The sequence below is a fragment of the Rhamphochromis longiceps genome, linkage group LG18 (genome assembly GCF_057381845.1).
Source record: "Rhamphochromis longiceps isolate RC_006_pf linkage group LG18, R_longiceps_female_GT1.1, whole genome shotgun sequence".
NCBI classification, from domain to species: domain Eukaryota; kingdom Metazoa; phylum Chordata; class Actinopteri; order Cichliformes; family Cichlidae; genus Rhamphochromis; species Rhamphochromis longiceps.
Window position 1 is genome coordinate 24,614,784 of NC_140574.1, and position 25,106 is coordinate 24,639,889.

At 38.5% G+C, this 25,106-nt stretch overlaps 1 protein-coding gene across 4 annotated transcripts; it reads left to right on the plus strand.

Annotated features, from left to right (window-relative positions):
* The first annotated feature begins 777 nt into the window (after window positions 1–777).
* On the plus strand, window positions 778–24,325 carry kdm4ab (lysine (K)-specific demethylase 4A, genome duplicate b). 4 transcript variants are annotated; one of them, XM_085388596.1, is made up of 23 exons: window positions 778–935; window positions 4,764–4,908; window positions 5,006–5,181; window positions 5,335–5,449; window positions 5,574–5,767; window positions 6,156–6,205; window positions 6,334–6,437; window positions 6,533–6,670; window positions 6,783–7,009; window positions 7,968–8,134; window positions 8,253–8,920; window positions 12,090–12,197; window positions 12,399–12,510; window positions 12,790–12,965; window positions 13,396–13,609; window positions 14,128–14,207; window positions 16,331–16,386; window positions 17,563–17,671; window positions 18,500–18,691; window positions 20,259–20,429; window positions 20,537–20,656; window positions 21,385–21,477; window positions 22,822–24,325. In XM_085388596.1, exons 2-23 carry the CDS (start codon window positions 4,786–4,788, stop codon window positions 22,957–22,959), a joined length of 3,531 nt encoding a protein of 1,176 aa, XP_085244722.1. In that variant the 5' UTR covers window positions 778–935; window positions 4,764–4,785; the 3' UTR covers window positions 22,960–24,325. The 4 variants fall into 4 exon arrangements, with proteins under 4 accessions (XP_085244722.1, XP_085244724.1, XP_085244723.1 ...); XM_085388598.1 differs by having other exon boundaries at window positions 12,402–12,510; XM_085388597.1 differs by having other exon boundaries at window positions 778–931.
* Window positions 24,326–25,106: the final 781 nt, after the last annotated feature.

Sequence of the window (25,106 nt, forward strand, 5' to 3'; positions counted from 1 at the left end):
TTCTCTGAGTTGCTGTTGTTGAATTGAGGAACATTATTTTAAAACTTTTTTTTAACCTATTCAGCTTTTGTTTGCTGCTATTTCAACTTGTGAAATAGACGGCTGACACTAAAAAAAATTTTCAGCACTTCGTATGATGTCTTTGCTGTATTGTCGTTGACTATAGGATTTAAATTGCAGAGAAAAACATTAAAATGTTTCACTAGAAATACCTCTGATCATCAGATGTTGCAACTGGCCCTGTCCTTGCTGTCCAGAGGTCAGTGTGGAACTTTCTCCACTGTTCTGTACTGTAATGCACTCTTGTACACTGTTCACCAGGTTACAGTATAGTTTTCTGTCGTAATAAATGTGTATTTATTCGTAGTATTTATGTATTAGTGCTTTTATTAGCATTTATTGTATGTTTAGCATGTTTGTGGATACTGCAGAAATCTGTCTACCTGCATTTGAAGAGCTGGACCCCTTTAACAAAACTTTCTATAACCTACTGAATGAATAGCCTACCTTTTTCTATATTATCTTGAGCTGAAACTTTAAAGAATAAAAACTGTAATATGAACATCTTAGCAACATGTGTTAAAAAATAAAATACAATGATATCCATCGTTTATAGGTAAAAAGTGAACTATTCCCTTGACCGATACTGTCAAGTCAAATCTTATGGTTACAGAAAGACGGTTTTTGCGGTCTTATGACGTGACTCAGAGTGGCTTTATGATTGGCTAAGCGTCTCCCATGCGTGTTGTGGTAAACAAAATCCGAGGAGCGTGTACATGCGTAGAGCTGGTAATGGAGGATACTGGTCTACTCACAGGGGGCTTAGTTAGCAAGCTGTGTTTTGTCTGTTATGTTCCAGGTGGCCGCTTGTATTGATTACGACGATATCAACAACGCGAGGGACTGCTTCTGAGAGAATTAAGCAGCGGTGGTAGGTACGTGCATGTCGAGCTGTCTTCGTCGTAGAATGTGAACTTCTGAACTTACGATGCTAATATGTAGAGGGCGATGCTAGCCCTTTCAGGGTGCAGTCTATTTCCTGACAAAACATCATTGACTTGACAAATGGTAGTTTCACTTTTATTGTTGTCTGTGTAATTCAACCCGAATAGTCATTTCAAACGATGCTTTTTGGAATAATTTTATATACCTGTGATGTAAGAACTCAAGCTACCGCTGTGCAAGTTTGCAAAGAGGACACTATACGAATTCGCTGGATAGTGTATACTAGCATTGGTTGAAATTGTAATACGGAGCATAGTCTCAACCCATGTCGGTGTTAACGTGAACTAAGGTTAGGTTAGTTAACGAAAGCCTTCTCGAATCTGTTGCCTGTCACTTTGGAATTAAGGTTTAGTCACACAGTTCACTTTCAGTACTATGTCCTAGTTTGCAGTGTTGCGGACGTCACCAGAGCTAAATCGGACACCAGTGCTATGCTATCATAGTGGCTAATGCTAACATTAAGTGCCGTTACATGAATCGTTTCCTGTTTGTTTAGCAAGTTTGTAAATGAGCAAATATTTGTTTCGTGGACTTCATCTGCGAGTCCGAATTAAAGAGACGGATAAATGGCCGCAGGTTTTTCGGGGGCGGTCACAGTACTTAACAGGCTAGCTTGTTCCACGTTAATGCAATGCTGAAACTTACAAGTGTGCAAGTGCGAACAGACAACAAGGACATTTAAGGACAATTTCGCATTAAATAAGGTTATGTTTTCTGTGCAAGACCGTGGGAGCGTTTTAATTCAATGGTAAACGTTTACGTGGTGTGCGCCCACTACAGGACGTATTGAGTACTGAGGCGCTGTGACGGTCTTGACGGTGTTGTGGCAAAAACTGATTGCTCATATTTAAACTGCTATAAGTAACTTGTTGGGCTATAATATGGTAAACATATGTCAAATGCATCCCTTATGGATGACATAAAGTCATCTTGAGCCACAAACAACATTCGTGTAACAAGGTAGAAGCCGCAATCAGTTTTTGGCAGTGACTTTTATATAACCTTTATTTATGCAGTTAAAAAATGTCATTAACATTAAAAATGTCTTTTGTAAGAGTAAGCTGGCCAACAGCACAGCAGAAATTCCAGCAAATATTACAATAGTTCTGTAAAAATATTTTAAGTGGGGATAAAGGACCGGATTGGTTATAATGTAAGTACAATAACACAGAATTGTAAAGATACTTGAAAAACAGATAATTTTTTAAATTCTATATGTAACCCCTTTGTAAACCCTGTTCACCGAAGTCTGTTTACGAACGTACATAAAGATATTACACATAAAAAATACACAGAAACATTGGAAATCACTTTTTGGCAGGCAATCACTTTTTGGCACAACAACTGAAACTACTAGTATTTATAACACTATATTTTGACGGCGGCTTACTGCAGCGTAAAGATTTAGTTGAGTTGCACTATGAATAATATCAATAAAATCATAAATATAAATCAAATACTGTGCATAAGTCTTGAGCCACTACTTGTTTCTATATATTTCGCTTCCAAGGAGCCAGACTTATCATTTTTAAAATTGGTCTCAAGCAATAATTTCTGACTGTTTTTTGAAGGTCTTTCATAGTTTTTCTTTAGACATTGGCTGCTTTTTCACTTATTTTCAGTCCAGTTCTTTTACCTGCACATTTTCAGAGGGTTTGATTTGTTAAGTAAGTAATTTGTTCCAATAGAGCTCGACAGACCACGTGACTTTCGCGCATTGCGTTGTAGATACGTGTGGCAGCAAAATCAAAACACTGCATTAAGCGCTAGCATTTCCAGTACCGGTAATCATTAATTCTGCGGTTTTAATCCCTACTTACATTTTATTTGCCCCAAAAACAGTTATGTACAAAATGAAGGAGAACACGGCAGGTCCGTACAAAGACAGACTTGACGAAAAGGGCAAAAAAACCAAAAAAGTACGAGGAAAAAAATCAAAGGAGTGAAAGGGTTTCCAATAGAAACAAAACAAGTGTTTCATAATTCATTCAATTTATTGTCTTTGTTTATAACTGGCATCATTGTTTCATTCTATTATAGAATCCTACAGGAAGGAGGCAAAACTGTATTCCATTGTGCTTTATTAGCTACTTCAGTGAGAAACAAATCAACATACTGTAAAACAGTTATTCATCACTTGATTGCTTCAATACAAGGTTCAAGGTAACTTTGAACCTTGAACCTTGAACCACTTGATTGCTTCAATACAACGCTTGGGCACATATGTGCAGGACTTTTCGTGGCTGTTTTGATTTCGCGCTCCCTTTTAACCGATCAAATCTCGCTGTGGTAGCAGCTTTAAACTTTGTATGACCCATGTTGATAGAAGGTGCCCAGTTTGGATTGCATTTCAGCATTTTGTAGGCTGGTTTTCCTACAAAGCAACAGCAAACAAAGCAGCACAGCGCAGCGAATTCAATTCAAATCAATATAAGACTTATTTGTAACCTACATCAACAATTATGTTATGATAAATTATGTAATAACTACAACAAAAGACTCACCTTTGTGGAAATGCTTGGAGCAGACTAACATGTAAGCTGTAGTGTTCTGGAACGTTATATTTTGTCTTCGAATCACTGCAATCCAGGCCATCAGTCGGCTCTTTGTTACTTCGGAAACACGGCTTGAACAATTTTTCTTCCACGGCGGAATCCGATAAAAACCGATCTTTTTACCCGTCGGCTTCCTGTGGCTGTCATGGGACCGGGTATTGCAGTTAATAATGCAACAGCTTCTTGCCATTCTTTGTGCTTCTTTTTATCACTGTGTGACTGTTTTCTTGTGAAAGCCTGCGTGCACTAGTACCACTTGCCACTCGTACCTACAATCCTTTGCGATTTTGACGTCAAATTTTCGAGCTCTATTTGTTTTGGTGAATCCATAAAAAAGCCTAAATGTAGCACAGATTGACATGTATATTACAGTATTTTCACACCAACAAGCTTACTTATATCTATGTTATATCTACGTATATCTTAGTGTGGTCTATAGTGTGTATGAACACTGGAGGACTGAAGAAGTGGCAGACCCAAAAGAAAAAAAAAAACAAACAATCTACACAGATGAACACTATCTCAAAAGTCATATCCCTTAAGTAGATCCATCTATTGTTCACTGAAGCCTTATCAGAAATGGTCTCAATGAACAATGGCTGTGAAGAAGCCATTCTTAAGGAAGAGGAATGGGGAGGAAAGGCTGAGGTATGCCAGACTAGCCAAGAACTGGTCTGAAAATCAGTGTCAACAGGTTTTATCGAGTAGAAATTGTTTTTTGAAAGTTTTAGCTCAAATCATCATCAAAAAAAACATAGAAGTGCTTGTGTGACTGGGTGAATGAGACAAGTTGTGTAAAGCACTGAGTGCTCAGAGTAGAAAAGCGCTATATAAGAACCAGCCCAAGGCTGAGTCACAAGAGAATAACAATGAAGACATTATATAAATATAAAGAAATTATAAGAAGACTTGGCTAAGAGAGTTCAGGCTGTGTTGATGGATAAAGGTGGTCAAATATTGACTGTCAGACTCTTTTTGCCTTCTACTGTATTTCCATGTATGTTTGCAGATCTTTCTCATTTTCCTAGCAAAAAAATATTATATAAAAGCTGTGGCTCAAGACGTTTGCACAGTACCTTACTTTACATTGAAAAAAATAAAATTATTTGTTTACTCTTTATGTGTGAAGAGCGACATGTAAGTTCCACTTAAATGTGTTTCGTTTTGCATGCCACAAAATACTTTGACCATTTACATTTGCAGGCGCTGCCATCAAGTTTTGGAAATGGCTTCGGACGCTTCCAAAGGGATTATGACTTTTTATCCCACTGCTGAGGAATTCAAGGATTTCAGGCGCTATGTTGCATATATGGAGTCGAAGGGAGCACATAAAGCAGGCCTGGCTAAAGTAAGTGCTAACACAACATATGCTAACACTTGGGCCATTATTTGATATTTTTATCTAGCCATTTTCAAAGCTTCACTGTCTAATGTCTTCTTCCAAGATTGTCCCACCAAAAGAATGGAAGCCCAGACATTCTTATGACGACATAGATGACTTGGTGATACCTGCACCCATTCAGCAGGTTGTGACAGGTGTGTCAGGTCTCTTCACGCAGTACAACATACAGAGGAGATCCATGACGGTGAGAGAGTTTCGCAGGGTTGCCAACAGCAACAGGTGAGAAGCGCAAAATTAAAGAGGTTGAAGATTTTTATTTTCTGATGTGTCTTGAGTACTAATACTAACATATTCAATATTTTCATGCTTTAAATCTGTGTACGGGGTCAATGTTAATAAACTGTTTGTTTTTTTTTTCTTCTTCTTTTACAGGTACTGTAGTCCACATTATGATAACTTTGAGGAGCTGGAAAGGAAGTACTGGAAGAACGTGACCTTTAATGCTCCTTTATATGGGGCAGATGTTAATGGAACATTGTATGATCCAGTGAGTTAGCATTATTTCACCCGGCACACAAGCTGATGACATCACTGATCATACTGTACTGACTGATTCTGTTTCTGAGTCTCATTTTAAAAAAATATCTTGTTTCCTTTCTGTTTACTGGTAGGATGTCAGGGAGTGGAATATTTGCCATCTGGACACCATTTTGGATACTGTGGAGCGTGACAACGGCATCACTATTGAGGGTGTTAATACACCCTACTTGTATTTTGGCATGTGGAAGACCACCTTTCCATGGCACACAGAGGACATGGACCTCTACAGTATCAATTATTTGCACTTTGGAGAACCTAAATCATGGTAAAGATGCATGCTAGTTAGTTAATTGATTTACAACTGTAATTTGTTTTATCTAATGGTAACTTGCACATAGTGTTGTTTTTGTTGTTGTTGTTCTGTTAAATAGTGGTTTCTCATGTCTGCTTGAAACTTGGGGGTTGCGGGTTGGGCATGAGTGCTGTTTCATGCGTGGCTGCTGAGGCCTTTGATGGTTTTCATTTACATTAGACAGTTTTGTCTCTCAAGGTGTTAAAGAAGAGGCAGAAAAAGCAGTTAACTGTTATGTGTGTACACAGTGTTAAAACGAAAGAAAGCATTCAACTTAACTTATGCATAGAAACCAGGCTGAAAAGATCTAGGGCAGATGGATACATGCACAAAGTAATTTTCAGCATTTGACTGTCTGCAGGTATTGTATTCCTCCAGAGCACGGGAAAAGATTTGAGCGTCTGGCTCAAGGTAGGTGGCCAGTAGGATATTTTCTGTAGATATGTGTTATATAGCTATACAATGAATACATCACAGTCATGGATTCTTGTACTGTAATATTTCATATTTCACAAGAGATTTGATCTCTTTCCTTCTAGGCTTCTTTCCCAATAGCGCTCAGAATTGTGATGCCTTTCTAAGGCACAAGATGACACTGATCTCTCCTTTTGTACTAAAGAAATACAGCATTCCATTCGAAAGGGTAACTTTTTTGTAACAATTTATTGTATTTTTAGCCACGACACAGGCTAAATGCAAGAACTGCACTTGCTTATTGTTTTATTATCTGTTCATTAGATTACTCAGGAGGCTGGGGAGTTCATGATCACTTTCCCCTATTCCTATCATGCTGGTTTCAACCACGGCTTCAACTGTGCAGAGTCCACCAACTTTGCTACAGAGAGATGGATTGAATATGGCAAGCAGGCAGTTTTGGTGAGGAGAGTCATTCAGTGTCGGAGAACCAATTTGATTCTTATCTTAGTGGAAAGAAATACGTTTTATTATTACTTAAAAGAGAGTCTGTGTATGCATTTTTCCCTTTTAGTGCTCATGCCGTAGAGACATGGTGAAGATTTCCATGGATGTCTTTGTGAAAAAATACCAGCCAGATCGCTACGAACAGTGGCTGGAAGGCCGAGACCTGGTGCCCATTGACCATTCACGACCCACCCCAGAAGCTAAGGAGTTCTTGGATGAGTCATTTAATGACATCACCAGCAGCAGTGAGACTAGCTCCATCAAGAGCTGTGGGGAGGACGGACAGTGGAAGAGGTGGGCCATTTACTGTACAAATGAATCTCCTCGTGAAAATGAACTTTTCCTCTATGAAGACAACGAGCATCAAATTGACATTATAGGTGTATCTACTAACAATCTTGGACGAGTTTTGGTCTCAGTGACCTCTGACCTTTGGGTTCAAACTCGTCATGTGATAGCTTGAGAACAATGCGACATAGAATTTTGAAATTGATACCATGTGACCTCTGACCTTTGGGTTCAAACTCGTCATGTGATAGCTTGAGAACAATGCGACATAGAATTTTGAAATTGATACCATGTGACCTCTGACCTTTGGGTTCAAACTCGTCATGTGATAGCTTGAGAACAATGCGACATAGAATTTTGAAATTGATACCATGGCTGTAGCTATGGGGGGGCTTAGGGGTACCAGTGGCTGCTGCCAGTATTTTTACACGTGGTTTCACTTTATCTCATTGTATGTCATAACTTTACTCTTGTCCACGGCTGGCTATAAGAGTACAAGCAAGAGTGGTTCATAGACTGGTTCTAATACATACTTTGTACACTGCCTCTGTTTGGCAACAGTGCACACTGTAGGAAGATGGGCAGTCGCTGGAGTTGAGCTGACAGCGGGGGTGCCACCTATTGTGGGACCATAAAACCAGCTTTAGCAGAATATTAAGATATTTAGTTCCTTTCCCCTTTTGTAACAGTAGCAATTAAGTACTTCACAAGTGTGCTTTATTAGCAAATTTACCTTAAGGTATCAAAAGTATTCATTCTGCATGTTCTTCACATGTGTTTTACTGTTACATATGGTGTTCATGGGTTAATCTCACTGATGTAATAATAGGTATCTTGTTTTTACAACATATGTTTAGAATATGTCTTCACATTACTTCAAATTAAATGGTAGAAAAACATTGATGAAACTGGGCAAATCTGATATAGTATTCACAAATCCCACATCTGTTTTGTTGAATCTCAGCACTAAACAAAGAATAGAGACCAAAAGACACCGGGTGTGTCTGGAAGTGCCCGAAGAAGTTGTGCCTCAGGTTGAAGATGAAGACGATGAAGAGCAGTATGGAAAGCGTCCTAGACTCAGTCTTATACCTCCACGGGCTGTGGCACAAGATGGCAAAAGAAATAAAGGTATTAATACCGTCTCACTGATTCCTGTATGGCAACCAAGAGTCCAATAACAATTACTGCTTGATGGTGGAGTTAAACAGTGTAGCAAAACTTATTTTCTGTTTCATTTAATTTACAGGCCCACCAAAGTTGGTTGTCACTCCAACCAAGCTCACGCTAATGGATCCATTTCACAGGGGCCTGTCCCAAAGTAAGGGTGACAGTGGCTGCCCTCCTCATTATACCAAGACTCGTGCACCTGCAATCTCATCTCAGTCCAGGTCCAGAAACGGGCATCTCTCAGTCTCAGCAGCCTCTATGTGGACAGAAGTTGGAACTCAGCCTGCCCGCAAAATGGGTGTTGCCAGTCTGCTATTCCACAGGACTCTGAGTCCTAAAGATATTCTTCAGGTGCAGAGCTACAGTCAAGAGACGCAGCGGCAACCCACCACACAGCTACATGTGCACAGCTATGCCAGAGAGCACCAGGCCCGCCATCTCCAGCACAAAACCTTAACGCCGGTTCCATCTTCATCTCAGGTGCCGCACTGTGAGCAAATGAAGGCACGGCCTCAATTTGAAATCACTATGACCAAAGTAGCACAGAATGAACAAGAAGCACAAAACATTGTGGTGACGGAGAAAGAAGAACATGAACCCAAAACGTCCGTGCCTGTCGAAGCTCTGGCTGAAGTCAAGAAGCCTCAAGTTGAGCCCATAAGCAAGCCTGCTTCCCCGCTGGTTCACACACAGCCACAAGATGTGAACAAAGTGGAAACTGAGGCTCCCAAGAGTAACAAGAGAAAGGTTTGACTTTGTTTTTATATTTCTTTATTATGAAAATTAAAAAAATTATGTTTTTATAATAGACAAATACATTAAAGATGTAATGGGAGAAAGATGTCAGTTGTTATATTTGTTCATTTGGTCAGTGTTGTGTTGTATGCATGTTTGAACACGGGCCACAGTGCATGCATTGTTATCTTTGTCTAGGTACCAGCAGGCTGGCCAAAGCAGCTTTTAATCACATCTTTGCTCTCTAGTACTGACGCCTGTTCCTAGAAAGCAGATGTGACAACTCAAAACATAAGTTTCCCTCTGAGTAGACTAACCCCAGCATGAGAAATGATGATTCATGGATTAGTGCAGATCCTCCCTCAGATTATATTAAACTGACAGGCAAAAATCTGCGCTATGGCTGATTTATTTCAATTAATTTATTTTTCTTCCTCTTCAGGCCTTCTCTGCTTGTTCACTCATATAAGAACACAGACATGTATCTTCACTGTAGCACTGTATATAGTCATATGGCAAAAACGGCTGTTCATAAACGCCAAACAAACTAATAATAAAAACATATTTATTAGTGCTGTCAATAGATTTTAAAAAATTAACTAATTAATCTCACATTTTTCTATAATTAATCGCAGTTAGTTGATCGCTAGCCTGGTTGCAATTACATTTTTTGCAACTTCATATTTAAGTTTGTAACTGACATTTATGCAATATAATGAAGTAAATGGCAAATAAATACAAATAATGTATTCAAAGAGAGTTTGAATAGTTTTCTTCAATCTTTTAGCACAGGTTCTCTCCTGTGAAATACAACTTTTTAAAAAACCTATATACTAATTGGTAAGTGTACACTAACATATAATATATATTAGTTCTGTCAAACAATTACAATGTTTAATCAGATTCATCATAGGGTTACTGTCGATTAATCATGATTAAATATCATCCATTTTCATTCTATATTAATCGCATTTCATTTTGCATGAGCAAACAGACTCGAGGAAAAAAGGGAAAATATATGCACTTAAAATGTTTATTGAACATCTTGAACATTTATGTTCACAAAAACCTTTGTAAACATTGAACGAGGATAAGACAGAAGTTATATTTTTTGATAATCGCACCCCACTGGAACAACTAACTGATGCCTTAGGGCCCCTTGCCAGCCATCTCTCGCTCACTGTTATAAACCTTGGTGTTTTCTTGCACAGCTTTTTTTAAACTTGAGAAACAGATCTCCTCTGTGGTAAAAAAACAGTTTCTACCAGCTGCGTCAGATATCTAAAGCAAAGCCATAACTCCCTTTGAAGGACCTTGAAAAGCTCATTCACGCTCTTATCACTTCCAAATTAGACTTCTGTAATTCCCTGTACTCGGACCTCCCATCTTCCTCTATTCACTGGCTCCAGTTAGTTCAAAACGCAGCTGTGCGTCTCTTAACTGGTACTAGAAATTATGCCCACATCACACCGGTTTTAGCCAACCTACATTGGCTCCTTGTTGAATATCGTATCAATTTCAAAATTCTCTTGCTTACCTTTACAATTTTAAACAATTTGGCTCCCAGCTATCTATGCAAACTCCTCCATTTGTATATCCCTAATAAGACACTTAGATCTTCCAATCAAAAGCTCCTGATGCAACCGAGGTCTCGTCAGAAGTCCAGAGGTGATCGGGCCTTTGCTGTCGTAGCTCCCAGATTCTGGAATAGCCTCCCTCCTTTTATTCGTTCCTCCGAGTCATCCAGTCTTTTAAATTGCGTCTTAAAACGTATTATTTTAATCTGGCTTTTGATTCAAGCTAGTTATGTTTTGGCTTTTTTTGTTTGTTTTACCCATATTGTTCATATTGTTTCTTTTAACTGTTTCTTTTTATTCTTTCTTATGCTATTGCTCTGACTAACTGTGAAGCACTTTAGTCAACTTTGTTGTATTATTATGTGCTATAGAAATACATTTTGATTTGATTTGAAACATTTATCCACTCTGTCACTCTTGGTGAGGCACTTCAAGTCCTTGAAACGAGGAACTAAAGCTATGTAAAGCGCGTGTTCTTAACGATATTAATACATATGCATATGCATTTTGTTGCAATCCACTTGGCAATTATGTCAGTTAATATTTCTGAGGTAGACTTACTGAGTCCCCGATGCTCCGTGAGTGGTTTGTCGCAAGCTGGGTGACACACTACCCAAAGTCCTACCAGCATCCCCGACTAGCGTATGCTTCATCAAACTGCCCGAATTGCGTTGACAGAAACATTTCAGGGATTTTGAGTCATTCTGCACTCCAGATGCGTTAATTGCGTTAAAAAAACTTTAATCGCGGATTAATTTGCGTTAATGCGTTAATTTTGACAGCACTAATATTTATTGTTTTTCTTATTTGCAAGTAATTAATTACAGGCACTATTAGCTTGATGAACACTTATTTACAGATGTGGCTAACAGGACATTTTAACTACCCCAGAGTGTCACTGCATGAAAAATTGTTGAGCAAAATGTATTTAATAAAAAAAAGCAGCAATGTAAATGTGCAAGTTATGTCAATAGCGTACACGTAACACAGGCATGCTGTTGCAGTTTGTTTTGAGATGAGTTAAATATAATTTGTCAGGATCTGAGTGTTGTAAAATAACTCAGAAAAGCTCTCCAGATGTTGGTAATCCTGATTGTAGTGGAAATTGGGTCTAGCTTGATCACCAGATGATGCATGCAATGCAATGTTACGATATTGTTTAGATTTATTTAATAGCAGTTTTGGTAAAAATTAATTTTTATTACATGAACAAAAGTTAGCTAGCGGAAGGGCACACATCTTTAACTCTAAGACATTCATGCAGATTGATTAACAAATTTAGGAAGTGATGGGGAACGGGCGTATATTTGTAGGCTAACAAACTAACATCCAAAAAGGGAATTGTCTCACCGTGCGATGAACAATCTTAGGTTTCACTAAAAGCGCTTGCTTTGGTAATACGCATGTGAGTGTCCAAACTAAAACAGCCACAGGACTGTCTGGTTGCTCTGTACTGGTGCATCTTTCTGTGTATGATGTTTGCACACTAATCTCTATTAACATCATAGTCTTTTTATAATCTCTCTCGTTGGCGTGTTGAATTTTAATAGCCATTATTCTAAAATCTGAGATGTTCAATGTAATTCATGCTGTTTAAACTACAGAATATCCAATCCCCCCTCGTGGATAATGGCATTGTCATCCTGAAAGACACCATTCCTGTCATGAAACCAGTGCGCGATGAGCTGAAGGTGATTCCTCAGATTCATCATGTAAGTATTTAATACCTGAGACCAGAAGCTTAAAGGCACGGTTGGATCAGATTTTTATCTGGAAAAGTGTGCATATCAGTACAGAGCTTCCATTATGCCTGATTGTAGGTAGACCTCACTGCAAATTAATTTTGTATGTGTTTATTACAACATGCATTATGTGTCCTTTAGTTATGTCTTGCTATGCACTTCTTTCTACAGCAGGTGTCAGACGAGCAGTCGTACTGCAAGCCTGTCAAGAACCAGCAGGAAGCACAGCTGTGTAAGCTGCCTCGTCATCATCCTCTGTTCAGGGAGGCACACAGTGATGATGGTACGTAGTATTTTAGATCCTCTGTGTAATTGTGTGGTGTGTAGTTCGCCAGATTACCAAGTACTGTGTTTACCACAATGATTTTATGTCTTGTTTTAGGCTTAAATTTTTTTTCCATATCTTTTTCTTGCTATATCTGCTAATAAATGAACTCAAGTTTTGTAAATTTCTAAGACTAAGGTGGTTAATGTTTTTGTTTTATCACTTCACCTTGTCTTCCTAAAACATAATGGATTCACCATCTCCTTCCTTCATTTATGCCACACCTGTTATCCATAGATTTATATGTAGATGTGCAGGTCATCCAAGAGGAGAAAGAGGAGTGGGCAAAGCCACTAACCCAGTTATGGCAGTGTCTGCCATTTAGCCCTGCTGCAGAGAGGGAATATAACAAACGCATGGGCCAACAGGCTCCCTACTGCTCTATCTGCCTGCTCTTCTACACTCACCATCAGGTAGGAACTAAGGGCCTAAATTAACAAAACCATGTGTAGTCTATGTAGGTGTGGTTAGTTTTACAAGTGGTTCACAAAAGTTCTTGTTTTCTAAACACAGACACACTCAGTTCATTTAAATGTCAAGGAGGAAAAAAGACATGTTTTTTTGCTGTTAGGTATTGTCACAGTTAGCAGTGAACTGTGTGTCGCAAACATTAGTAAATCGGTTTGTCTTGTATTCATCTATATTATATCCTTGCTTCTGTTGTAGAAAGAGCAACTATGCATTTGCAAATAATATAATGTGTTAGATATATTAATATACCTCTTTAAATAAAGATTGCAATAAATATGCTGCATGTTTCCTACAGTTACCATAGTACTGGATTAATCAGAATTTGAGGAGAACAATGATGCTAACAAACCTCTAAACTTTTTCTCTTTTAAGTCTGAATCCAATACTGGGAGTTCTAGTGTGACACTGGTGAACCGTCCAGGGAGCCAACAGTGGTCTAAACCACTGATCCCTGAAATGTGTTTTAACACCCAGTCCAGTAAGATTACTGACAGCGGGGAGGGGCAGCTGTCTAACCCTAATGTAGCTGAGGATGGTACCAGCCGCCTGGTGAGCTGCACTCAGTGCTGCGTACGTGTACATACAAGTAAGCCTATTTTCTCTGATGCATCTATTAAAATAGTTAGAAGAAGGCTGAGGGATTATTAAATTAAATCGTAATTACATTTAGTACATCCAGACCTGTTTGTTTTTCTTTAGGAAACTAGCACTCAGCTGCTTTTTTTCTTAAGCTACTTTAATAAACCATAATTCAGGCACATCAAAGATGAATACATAAACACCCCTTTGACGCTTAAAACGATTCAGCCAGTTCCTCTAGCAGCTGCTGCACAAAGTCTCAAGTGAATGGTTTTGCTGAATGACGTGCTAGAGTTATTTGCTTCACAGAGAACATAAATGGGGAGTAATGAAAGTGGAAAATTTGCTGCAAACAGTAGCCCTCAGTTTGGTTTTTTAAATACCTTCTGCACTGCTAACAGTTGATGGTTTAAAAATATTATACTTAGAAAAGCAAAATAAGAATAAGCAAAAAGTTGATTTTAGCATCTCTGCCCTTTTAAGCTTTGAAATGTCTGAGTTTGTTTATTTCTGGTTTTGTTTTAGGTTGCTATGGCATTTCCAGGGATGATGCAGAGCTAGATGAATGGCTGTGTGCCCGCTGTGAGGCTGACGCCATCACTGAGGTTAGTTAATGAAGGCATGTCCTTCGTTTTTTTTTTTTTAAATAAGTCTTTAGCCCTGCTTAGTTGTAAACTTGTATCTAAATGAATAATTTAGTACATGTATTTAGTCTAAATGGCATCACATCCATTAGTGTTAGCTTGTGTATGTTGATTATGTTACAGTAAAATCAAGTGTTTAGCAGTGTAGCCTGCTGCTTGGAAAGGCTCATAAATGGAAGCAGCTTACCACTGGAATCTTAATGGGCCCCATTTGTGTCACTCTTTCATAGCGGTTCTGTTGTCTGCTAAAAGAAACGGAGGAATGTCTGTTAAAACACACAAAAAACATGTGTGTATGTCTTTAATTAAGTGTTAAATGTAAAGTAAAATTAGATGAGGTAAGATGTAAACAAAGCTACTGTATTACAGGCCAAGAATAAATTTGTGCTGAGCCACATTCACCATATAGGATGGTAACACACACTGTGGGGCCATTGGCATTGAAATATCAGTTTCTGTGGTTGCATTGAAACCAATACATGTACTCCTTACTTAAAATATATAAACATGGGGTGGTTATACCCACACAAAAAGATGTGAACAGCTCGCTACCTGAAAGTACCTGAAACAAAAAATCGGAAGGTAACATAAAAGGATTACCAGTAAAGACATGCTGTGTTCACGGCTACCTTCCTCAGAGGAATGAATCATTGGTACTGTTCCCCAATAACTAGAATTTCAGAACTTGTATAACAGATAAACTTCAATTGTGAATTTAATTGACTGAAGTTGAAATGATTTGCAGCTCCGACTGCAAAAAATCTCTTGGCAATTTTTGTGAGTGTGAAGATACTTTTTTTTTTTTTTTTTTTTTTTAAACAAAGGTGTCTGCATATGTGCACATGCCAGCTCTTTCTCTCTGTCAAAACATTGTACTACTACTGATAATAATAATAATAATAATAATAATAATAACGACAACATATTTCATGATACAGAATAAGGCATAACTGTTCACGTCAGCACTACAGAATTGGCTTGTTGTTTTTTGGGGGGTAAACAGAACTGAGAGCCGCATCATTAAAACTTGGCTCTGTATGACGTCGCTTCCTCTCTGCAGAGATAGCGTTAGTGGCCCCTTCCTCTTGGTGGACATGTATTTTTTTTCCACCTTTTGTTTTAAAAGATTATCTGAAAATTTCCTTTGCTCTCAGCATTCCCATCAGCTCAAAACAATAGGGAACTATTCTGGGAATGTCTCCTGAAGATAGTCTAAATCCCTCTGACCACTAGTGGGCAGTGCTCCACTGTACACTTCATTAAGCCTGAGACGATGTTATGTAGTTTTGTGTTTATGTGTTTTTTACTTGTGGAAGTTTTCGGTCTTATCTAACTTGATGTCATGGTTTAAGTAGACTAAAAAGGTTTTTTTTGGTTTTTTTTGGTAGGTTTACTTAAAATGTTATTGCTACAGATTTCCTTGTTCTGTTTTTAGCGAATTTTAGGGCTTTAATCAGGATTCAGGGTGTCCACATTAAGCTGTTACTTCCCCATGATTCACAGATCTTGTGTCAGTGCTTTTCTGGTTTATATCTTGTATAAAGGTTTCTAAAAAAGGTGTATAGAAAGTGTATAGAAAGCTATTAAAAATAGCTTGCAATAATTTTTATATTTATTCACAGAAAAGTAAATATTAACAAGATAATAAAATGTGAATATTACTGCCTAGCATAGCTTTAAATGGCTTTAAGAGACTTGATACATTCAAGTCTTTTTGTCCAAATTTTTAGAAGCAAAATAAACAGAATTTTTTTTCCTGCATGTGATTCTTTCATGAATGTTGTGCAGCTTTTTGTTTATTGGCGACACTCAGCGGTTTATTTACTTGAAACATGCAGAAGTGGTTTTTCGTGTTCTAGCACATGTCTGTTGGGTTTGTAGGACAAACAAATGATCAGACAAGATTAAGCTTCATATGATTGATTTTTTTTTTTTTCGTGCAAATCTTTTACATAATTGTGGTTTTCCTCCAGTGTAGACTAAGAACAACATACTGTCCTAATCAAAACATTCAGTTTGGTGTAATAAGAGAAATGAATCATATACTACAGCTAAAAATATATGATGCATGTTTCTTTTTGCAGGACTGCTGCCTGTGTTCCCTGAGAGGAGGAGCTTTACAGAGAGCCAACAATGACAAGTAAGAAGTACTGAAATAAACAAGTGATGATATTCTAAGCACAACTTTGTCATTTACACACAGTAATGTTGAGGTTGAAACTGGGGCTCTGCCTCCACCTTTGTTCACTTGTTTGAAGTTGTAAGAACTTCAGTCAGGAAAACATTTCCCTGCTTCTTGGATTCAGTCAATCACGCTCAGTCGTGACATTATGTCATAAAATTGTTGTCATTCTCTTTGACTGCTGTAATTTTTGCTTCCTTTAACCTCTTACCTCTGAAATCATCTCATCCATTAGACCTTTAAACTAATCAAATTTTTCAAATTCATATGTGTGTTGTGCAAACAAACAAACATCTGTGGTTACCCAAATAGAAAAGATTGACTATCTTGACTATATTGACTACATGCATTCTCACACGCACCCGAGTCCAGGAGCTGTACTGAATTTATGTTGAGAGCGCCTGAAGGCAAAATCCTTTAGCCCAGATGATGTTAGTCACACCCTGTTTGAGAGTAGAGCGTTATCAGTGTGCTGAAGTTCAAATAGCAGATTTTCCTCACACTGTCAAAGTGATATCATTCAAAAGTCATCTTGAGTTCAGCCCAACTGGAGAAACTAGTTTATCTTTAGATTTTTGAAAATACATGATTTAATTTTTTTTACAGTTTCATTCATTTATTTAGTATTGAATATGTGTAGACAATAACATGTATCCCTAAGGCTTTGTCTACACTAATCCGGATAAAGTTGAAAACGGCGTTTTCGTCTAAAAACGCTCCGCGTCCACACTATCGTTTTCAATCGTTTCAGAACAGTTTTTCATCCACTGAAACGCCTGAAAACACTTTTCTGCGCATGTGTGAATCGTGAGACAATTCGACCTGCATAATTTCTGTCTGCTGTTTATTTACTTTCCGGCTCTTTGAAACATCACGGCAAAAGGAAAAGCACCGAGTTTTTTAAATGGATTAACAATGAGGAGTTCTTGCTGCATGTAACACAAAAGTACAAAGTTGCAAAAGCGAGTGAGAATTAAAGAATTTGTAGAAACGCTATCTGGAGCATGTACAAACTGATATTAATCTTTAATAGGGCTGTCAAAATTGAGCGCAAACAAAACAACTGCTGTATAATGCCCTCTGGGTGTAACATACTCTTTCTGTGAAATCCAATTCATGTTGCCTTTCACACAGGTGGGTTCATGTGTTGTGTGCCATAACTGTGCTGGAAGCTCGCTTTGTCAACATCACTGAGCGGAGCCCCGTTGACCTCTCTGCCATCCCACTGCCACGTTTCAGACTGGTAAGTCAGTACAGCTGTGTACTGTAGGGTTACACATGAGTGCGGTGACCCACACAAGGCCACGCGTTTTGTAGATTTGGGGATATTCCTGTGAATGTGGAATGCATCTGCCATGGAATGCAAATGACACAGTAAGGTGTGTGTGTGTGTGTGTGTGTGTGTGTGTGTGTGTGTGTGTGTGTGTGTGTGTGTGTGTGTGTGTGTGTGTGTGTGTGTGTTTTCCACTTCCGAGCACAAGGGCACTTGGAATGTCATGAGTTCACACATCACTTCTGTTTAACTACTGTGGTGCCTGTTGTACTGTCACCACAGTTTTACTTCTTGTTTTTGTATGTTCTAAAAATAAAGAAAAACACACACACACACTTTTTTAGCTTCCTGTCAGCTCACCGAAGTAAATTTCAAAATAATGTAAAAGGATTGCACTATCCTTATCTTGTAGTTTGTTTGAGATCTAAGCATTCTGAAGGAAACAATGCAGGAATTCAGTTACGACAGTTGGCCTTGTTGGCATTGTTACGCGTCTGTAACACAAAGGAACCTTTGTCAAAGGATCTACTTTTACGTGTGTTTAAATAAGATATATGATGTCACTAAATTGTCAACAGGAAGCTGTGTAATTTCCTCCAGCATGTCTGCATCTCAGTTTGTGTGCCTTTTATAATTCATTTCTGACTTCCTTCCTCTCATCCTCCCTGCTTGGCTTAGACGATTTCTTTTCTCCTTCTTTGCTTCTCATGTTTTTCCTTTTCCTAGCCTCCCACTTACAATATGGAACACTTAATTTCACCCCCTTATTTCACTCTTTTGTCTTTGTTTCTCCCGTAGAAATGTGTGTACTGCAGGAAACGGATAAAGAGGGAAGTGAAAGGCTGCTGTGTTCAGTGCTCCCATGGGCGTTGCTCCACGGCATTTCACCCCACATGTGCTCAGGCAGCTGGTGTCCTCATGCACCCAGATGACTGGCCATTTATTGTCTTCATCACTTGCCACAGGCATAGAGCACCAGCCATACCTGAGGTAATCGTGGAGAGTCCCAGTCCGGCCAGTAATAATTTCTGAAGACACTGTCCTGTGAAGATGTGTTTAAGGTGTAAAACAGATTACCAGTGAAAGGAAACGACAAACAAATTTGCCTTTTTCTCAGCATGAGCTTACACTGCTTTTTCTGTGAATTTTGTCTTAAAATTGTTTCAGAGAAACGTTTTCAGTTCCTCACTGTAAAGAAGTGTTAGTTCCACATTATCAGCAAGCTTTAAAATGACCCTGAATAGCTGTCTGGGACTTTGATTTAAAGAGCAATTAAGTTTGATGTGCAGGTTAATGAATACTGTTAAATTAATTATTTTTTTCATGCGCTTCCAGCTGAATGTATAGAGATACTGGGTCATAATAAGAACATAATGCCATCCCATGGTCTCCTTACACCTTCAACACATCTTTTTTTCCGTCTCATCCCTGTGATACATTCTAAGTTCAGGTGTAATGTTGCAGTCTAGCAACATGTCTAAACATCGTACTGTTAGAGACACTTACTCATCACATCCTAAATCACACATCAGATTTGTTGCTGAATTGAAGAAAAATATGTACTAGGCAGTTGGAAGCTAAGCTGCTAATTTGCAGTGGTGTTTACAGTTTACAGTGATGTGCTGTGTTGGACTGGTGCAGGTGAAGCTGTGGTCATGTTTGGTTTCATTAAGGGTAGCAGACGTCAATATAAATTCAAGGTTATGATTTCGTTTAGCTTCACACATTAAATTCTACCTTTTGTACTAGCTTCATAATGTTTAGAGGGTTGGAAATCAGCCATATAGCCCTCTGCCTGTATCTTGTGGAATTCAGTTTGCTAGATCCACAAAAGAGCGGTAAATATCAGAGTAGGCGCACAGGTCAGCTGATCACAGCCTGTACACAAAGAAAATTCAGCCAGAGTGCTCAATAGAAATGATGAAATGACTTCTTTAATGTAACTCTTTGCCCCACGCTGCACCGCTGCTTAAGTGGTTCAGTCTCCAGCTCATTGTGTCCATATACCCATTAAAATAGTTGATGTTGTTTACACTACTGTTGGGAACTGTGGCATGAGTTGTGTAGCATTTAAAATTCCTCTCTTTTTTTTCTTTTTTTTTTTGGTTTATGTTATCAGTTGATGAAGTGTCTTTGCAACAAGATGCTTTTATAAAGTGAGGACTGTCTTGCCTCCCGTTGTAGCTTCCAGCACAAGCTTAGTCAGCTGTGCAGCACCATAACAGCTGGAAGCTACCACAGGGATTTCTGCTTTTGCACGTTGAAGCTTTGATTCACTAACTGGAGAAGAATAACACAATAAACCTGCTCTGACAGTCTCCATGGTATTGTTGTGACTACCAGTTTGTGTTGGTTCTCATGTGTAGTGTTCATATCTTTTGTTGAACAATGGGGCAGGGATAGTGTTTAAACATTGCTGTAACCTGCTAATCCATTTCTCTGAGTTATCTTTATTGCACTACAGCCACCATCTTACCCTTTATCTTGGGACTATGGGAAAAAATTTACTTTAAAGTAATAACATTTGATTAACACTCAGTATGTTTGTCTTCCACAGCGCAGCAAAGCTGCCATGCAGGAACTGGTAGTGGGCCAAAAGGTGATCTGTAAATACAAGAATGGCCGTTACTACCAGAGCGAATTGCTGGAGCTAACCACGGCTACGTTTTATGAAGTGGTGTTTGACGACGGCTCATTCAGCGACAACCTCTTCCCTGAGGATATTGAGGTTAATAATCCTCTCAGATAGCTAAAGCTGATCTCAAATTTTCCATTTCTAAATGCCCTCCCTTTTCAGATGGCCTGAGGTCAATATTTGTTTAAATGTGTTTGTAGAACCGGGACTGCGTCCGCCTCGGCCCACCTGCCAAAGGTGACGCTGTTCAAGTTCGATGGACAGATGGGTTGATATATGGAGCCAAGTTTGTAGCTTCCCACTCCATCCCCATGTACCTGGTAAACATGCATTTATCCCTCTGATCCTCATCAGCTTCAACTCTGTTTGATTAGACTCCATCAACACATAAAATGCTGGGTTAGGATGATTGTAAAGTCTTGGTTGTCTGGTTTAAAAATTAACATTTTGTCATGTTAAACAGATGGTTGCTAACCAGTTTTGTAATACTTTAAGATGAAGGGTCTTTATCAGTCATGTTTTTTAAGTTCTAAACAGAAAATAGGAGCCTTTATGCGAGTGTTGATGGTAGATCAGTTTGTCGCATTCTCATGAATCCAGTGTGTTTGAATATCTTTAAAGAATTTCTTGGCACAAAGAAGAATCACATAAAAATTTGTCAAGCTTAATGTAGATAAAATGTTTTTCTTTAATACAATTATACTTTTAAAACAAGAATTAATGTGGTCGTGATGAGAAAAATTCACTTTAATATCCAACAGGATAAAATATCAGAGCGAGGACATTTAATGCCTGAGGGAGGCGAACTTTCCTTTTACATCAGTCAGGAGCAGAGTCAGACATTTCACTTTTTGTTACACTTACTTGATGATGTTAATCTTTGTTGCCCTAGGTGGGAATAAATGGGAATTCTACTCTGGCTATGAAGAAAATTATTATGTGACACATACAATACAGTATGAGGAGTAGAAATATTCAAATACGCTTTAATTTAAGCACTTCCTGTGTGTGTGTGTGTGTGTGTGTGTGTGTGTGTGTGTGTGTGTAGGTGGAATTTGAGGATGGCTCGCAAATCTCTGTCAAGCGGGAAGACATCTACACTCTAGATGAGGATCTGCCTAAACGGGTCAAGTCAAGGATGGTGAGCTAAAAATCTCAATGCTTTATGTTATGTGGAAATAAATATGACACCAGTTGTTGGGGATGCTGTGTAAAATGTAACTAAAAACAGTGGAATGAATAACTTAAACTCATATTTTATTTACAATAGAACATAGAAAGCACACACGCCCAAGCCTCAACTCTCGCGGCCTGGTACTAAACGACTCATGGACCAGTATGGCCCGGGGGTTGGGAACCGCTTATCTACGGTACATAATACCAACAGATTCAGGGAATCTGGAGAAATGGTCTTCAGACCTTTTCCCAATTTCCAGGAGAAAAGGTTCAAAATCAGTATTGGATGCCTGGGATCTTCAGACCGTCAGGCAGCACTGCATTAAAATCACTCCATGGGCTCAGGAAAACTTCCAGAAATCACTGTCTGTGAACACTGTTGACCGTGCCATCCACAAATGCAGGTTATAGCAAAAGAAGCCATCATCACTGCTCTCTTCTCTGAGCCAGAGCTCATTTAAAATTGGCTGACACATACTGGGAAACTGTTCTGTGGTTAAAATTTGAAATTCTTTTTGGAAAACATGAACATTACACCCTCCAGACTGAAGAGGAGCTTATAATCAGCACTCCGCTGGTATGGGAGGTGCATAAGTGCACGTGGAATTGACAGTTTGCATATTTGGAAAGGTAGCGTGACAACTGAAAGGTATTACAGGTGTTAGAGCAACAAGTGCCCCATCCAGATGACACCTTTTCAGGGAAGACTTTGTATATTTCCACTAAATAATGCAAATCCACGTACTGCAGCTATTGCAACAGCGTGGTTTCATACATAAAGAATCTGGCCTTCACCAACTGAAAACATTGAGTATCATGAAGTGAAAAGTTCAACAAAGAGCCGAGACTGTTGAGCAACTAGAATCCTTTGTCAGACAAGAACAGGACAGCAGTCAGTTCTCAAAGTGTAGACCGTTGGTAATTTATGAGGGGACGATTAATCTTTAACTATTTATCTGTTCTGTTATGAGTAATAACGGGTTTATGAGCTTTGCAGAACTTTGCAGTCTGCTTTTATTACCTCTCAGCTCTAAAAGGCTAATAGGGTATTGTCATCACCCTGCTTGGTGGATGACATGGACACCAAACTTTGTGAACACGATAGCTTGAGAATGAGGTGACGTAGGATTTTCAAATTGGTCCCATAGGTGCATCTACTTTGAAGGCTGCAGGGTGGGACTGGTGACCGTATTCTTTTTTACTTCTTTTCTTCACAGCTAGCCAACTTTGTTGTGCAATTGCAGCTGTATGTTTGCATCACAACTGTAGAACTAAGCAGTAACTTTTGTATCTCCTTTTCGGTTTTCAGTCGGTGGCATCAGACATGCGTTTCGAGCTCTTCGCGCAAAACGATGTCAAGCAGAACACCAAAAGGCAGCGGGTCATCAATTCTCGATATAGAGAGGACTACATTGAGCCGGTCATCTATCGAGCCATCATGGAGTGACATCCTTTTCTTTCTGAGGGTACTGCTTAAAGGATTGACCGCCCCTCCTGCTCTTCCACGGCCTGTCAGGCTCCATATTTATAAACTACGGCTGGGACTTTAACTGACTCTTGTGTGCTTTGAATAATATTCATCGACATTCATGTCCCATTGCAGTCTGGAGATTGTTTGCTTTCCCCCATTTCATCGTTTTTTTCTTTCCTTCAGGAAGAAGCCATTAATGAATTAAATGTGAAAAAGATTTGATATTTTCTTTGTTCTCTGCCACCCTGATTAGCAACTGTTGACTAAAAAACTACATGTTCTACAGCAGAAACATATTTCTCATTTAAATCACAATTCACTGATTCAGACTGATGTTTTCACAATTTTTGCCATACAGAAACTTGTTGATGGAGGTTTTCTCAACTCTGTTTTCTCCACTGATGCAGACACACTGTAGCCGTTGACTGTTGACAGTTTGAGTTATGAAGAATTGTGTCAAATCATAAACCCCAAAGAACTAAAATTCTCTGTCACCGTTTTAACAACGGTTGATCTTGTTGCTTATTGCGTTACATTTTGTGGTTGAGAAATACGTATACGAGTATGTAGTTCACCCATACATAGTTGTCATTGTGCATCTACTGTGAAGACAGAGGACGTTTGACATGTTTTACAGGCCCAAGCCTTACACTTCAGAGGGCCTACAATACCTTGGTTTATTATAATTATTGTAATTAATGTTATTACTATACTTTTATTTATGCAAGTGCATCAAGTTTGAAAACAAAGCTATTTTTGTCATGTCCTTTTCACAGTCTGTAGAAAACCTCAGATGTATTTATATTTATTATATTGACTGGTTTTCAGACATGCTGTTTAAACTGAGGCTCGCGTTTGCTCTGCAGTGAATTCGGGAGGTAAAGATTATTATTGCTAAAGTTGTTCAAATAGCTTATTGTTATCTTCTTTCTGAGCATTTTTTTTGGTGTTTTTTATTTTATTTTTTTATTTTCGTTTTGTTTTCGACTTATTGCCTCAACCAAGTGGAGTTTTTGTGTTTCTGATAAATGCTAGCTTTAGAGATTGTAGTTTCAGATGATAGTTCAATCCCTGATGACAACAAACTCCACGACAGCTCATTTTTGGATTTAAGTGAGTTTGCTTTCATTTGCAGTTCCTTGAACCTGCTTTAAAACAGACTTGTGCAGAGAATTACGAACCTCTGTAGGATGACCTTTGCAGATACTTTTTAGCTATGATCTTGGCTACTGTTGGGTTTCCTTTGGGTCTGTCTCCACAGCAGCATTAAGTCTGTGCACTCTTTGTAAACACCAACTGTTTGAGTAAAGTTTTGAATACGAAAAATACCCTTGTGTAATTTATTTTCTCTACAAAATCCTGGCATGTACTAGCATGTAGCAACTATAAATCAAACTTTTCTTTCTTTAAAGGAAAACAGAAAATCATTACATGAATAAGTCTGCTCTGCTTGGCTTGCCCACTCCTGCTGTCAGATAGTGGTAATAGCTGTATTCAAAATGCAAAATATATGTATACATCTCTGTAAGTTAAATCATATCACATGTTAGAAAAATTTAACAACCGGTACCAGCACTGGGGTAAATATATGTACAGATAGATAATTCTATTTGCATATATCTTCTCGGACAACATAAATAATCACACTATAGTTAACAATAAGCTGTGAGTTGACCGTAAGTGAAGTGTTAATTTTAGTAAACAAGTGCACATGATTACAATCTCTTTTAAAATCAGCATATTTGCAATTCTAATATGCACATTGCAGAAAAACAGCTTATTCTCAAGAACTTATCCCCACTTTGAATTGTGATTGTTCACATTGCATTATCATACTGACATTAATATTGGCAAAATTATTTGGAGGGGGTGATGGTGCATTTTACTATTTAAGAAAAGAAATTGTGTAAGATTTGATTCTGTTTTGTTTATAGAGTAATAATTACAACAGCACTTTATACTGTAAGGCAAAGACCCTACAATAATACAGAGAAAATAATTACATGACCCCCCCCTATGAGCAAGCACTTGGTGATAGTGGGAAGGAAAAACTCCCTTTTAACAGAAACCTCCCAAAACCAGACTCGGGGAGAGGCAGCCAATCTGTGGTGACCAGTTGGAGG

Coding starts and splice junctions, on each gene's coding strand:
- kdm4ab (XM_085388596.1), top strand. CDS start 4,786: ATGGCTTCGGACGCTTCCAAAGGGATTATGACTTTTTATCCCACTGCT. Junction 6,438..6,532: donor ACAGCATTCCATTCGAAAGG/GTAACTTTTTTG, acceptor TCTGTTCATTAG/ATTACTCAGGAGGCTGGGGA. Junction 18,692..20,258: donor GAGCACCAGCCATACCTGAG/GTAATCGTGGAG, acceptor TGTCTTCCACAG/CGCAGCAAAGCTGCCATGCA.